At 67.3% G+C, this 2,147-nt stretch overlaps 1 protein-coding gene across 1 annotated transcript in view; it reads left to right on the forward strand.

Annotated features, from left to right (window-relative positions):
• The first annotated feature begins 145 nt into the window (after positions 1-145).
• Positions 146-2,147, forward strand: part of LOC105854641 (endoplasmic reticulum membrane-associated RNA degradation protein-like) — a 2,691-nt gene continuing 689 nt past the window's right edge. Inside the window, exons 1-3 of the mRNA XM_012734840.1 lie at positions 146-203; positions 1,226-1,394; positions 2,102-2,145. Coding sequence (XP_012590294.1) covers positions 168-203; positions 1,226-1,394; positions 2,102-2,145 — 249 coding nt within the window. The 5' untranslated portion in view covers positions 146-167. The remainder of the gene's footprint in view (positions 204-1,225; positions 1,395-2,101; positions 2,146-2,147) is intronic.

The raw sequence follows: 2,147 nt of genomic DNA on the forward strand, positions 1-2,147 counted from the left end.
CAGCGTGGCCGCGCGCGGAGTAGGGCTTCAGTGACCGCGCGCCGGGCCCGCCTCGGGGGCGGAGCAGCAGTGAAACCACCCGCCCCGCTGCCGCCGCACCCGTCCCCAGCGTTTCCACGGGCCCCAGCGGGCAGGGAGCCGCCTCTGTAGGCGCCAGGGGCCTCTTTATGCACTTGTGGCTCCCCGCCCGAGCCCTTCGACGGGTGGGGCTTGTGGGGCGCTGACCGGTCAACCCTGGCCAGTGGCCTCCCAAGAGGGCGCTGGGGGCTCTGCGCATGCGCCGCTTCGCTCCTCGCGCACGGCTTCCTGCCGCCCCTATTTGCGATCAGCTCGGATCAGCCCCAACGTGCCAGGGGCCCCTGCTCAAGTGCAAGCGCTCTGCATTTCCGCGTCCATCACGACGCAGGCCGTTTGTTTTTGAGCGAAGGGAAGTTAATGTAAAGAGCGAACTGGTCAAAAACCCTGACACAGGCATCAGAAAACAGCTCTTACAGGGACGGGGGCGCAGGGGAGCCGGGTGCAGGGGCGCCCCCGCTGCTGTCTGGCAGGCTCAGGGGATGACCCTGCAGGTGGCAGGTGTGACTCCCAGACCTTAGTTGCTAGGTACTGCAGGGGACTGCTTGACCACCGGGGCCAGCAGTGGTGGGCAGCACCTGGGAGAGTGTTCGGGTCGCGATGGTGCGGGGCGGCGGGAGGGGCTCAGGGACACGCACGCACCCAGCGCAGACACGCACCCAGCGCCACTTCCTTTGATGTGGTAAATCAAGGGCCCTGTCTGCCAGGGCCAGGCGCGCCGGCCTTCCGGGGCCTGCACTTAGCAGGAGCTGGGGCTGGGGGCGGGCTCTCCGGACCCCGCGTGATCAGGTGCGCAGGGCCTACCGTCCCGCCACGGGGAGGCGGGTTTGTTCCCTACGCGCTAGTAGGTGACGCCCGATCTCCGCGTTCCCAGTCCCCAGGAGGCCCGCTGACCTGTGAAGGTGTCTTTAGTACTGGAACCAGTAAGATCACTTTAAATCCTTAAACATTTAGTCCGCAATACTTGCCAGCGCATCTTGAAGGCACACCCCACCCGCTGTGTTACTCACGAAGCCCCCCCAGTGCCAGAAACAGCACAGCTGCCTCCCGCACTCCGTGCTTGCGTGGACTCATCCCTCCTGGCCCAGTTCATCACTCAGGGCCCTTGTTTCTGTTTCCCTGAACAGTGTTTCCGCCTGTCTCGTTGCAGGGCTTGGGAGGTGACGCCCCCGCCACGTGTCTGTCCCCCACCGTGCACGAGCTGATCTGCAAAGTCGGGTTCGAGGCCCGCGAGCATCTTGCCGCTAGTGCCGTCGTGAGCCCCTGCGGGGAGGTGTGCTGGCCTGCCTTCACGGGCCGCCTGGTCCCCGCGGACTCAGGTCCGTGCCCGCGTGCATGCCGGTGCCCATCGGCGGCTCTCGTCGACCCCGGCTGCTTGGGGTTGAGGCTCTTCTGGCACAGGCTGCGTCTGAAGGGCAGGGCTTGAGAGGAGGGCACGAGGGCCAAGAGCTGCGGGAATCCGGGGAGCCTGGCTGAGGGGCTGCTTGGGGCCGGGGTGGGGGGTGGCAGGCAGCAGACGCCCCGCGCCGTGCAGGACAGCGTGTGGGGCTGAGTCCCCGGGGCAGTGCAGCGCCTCCCCTGCCGCCCGCCCCGTGTGTGGCGGCTCCTGCAGGCGGGAAGCGTGGGTGTGAGGTAGTCTGCAGCGTTTCTGCAGTAGTGAACAGGTAAGAAGACATCAGCAAGAGCCGAGCCACAGCCCCAGGTGTCGCTTCCGTGGGCGCGGGGGCGGCAGGCGAGAACTCAGCCGTGTCTGCCACGCGGATGCCTGCGTGGCCTTGCAGAGGGAAAGTGCGTTCGTGCCTGCCTTGTGTGTGTCTTCAGAACTGTCGTCAAGGCATCGAGAGCAGCAGCTGCTGGCCAAGGCGCCGTCGCCGAGGACGCTTCACTCGTGTCTCGCTCGTGGGGCCGGTGAACGCCCCGGCCCAGACGCCCCCGGGCAGGGAAGCAGTCGATCCATGTGGCGCTGTCCTAACCCAGCATCCTGGCGGCGCTGGGGCCGCGACTGACACCCTGTCCCCATCTGCAGGCGAGGGGCTGGACTACCGGGCCAGCGTGAGGCTCCTGGGCCCCGC

Source organism: Condylura cristata, unplaced genomic scaffold (genome assembly GCF_000260355.1).
Source record: "Condylura cristata isolate star-nosed mole 26May11 unplaced genomic scaffold, ConCri1.0 scaffold00076, whole genome shotgun sequence".
NCBI lineage: Eukaryota > Metazoa > Chordata > Mammalia > Eulipotyphla > Talpidae > Condylura > Condylura cristata.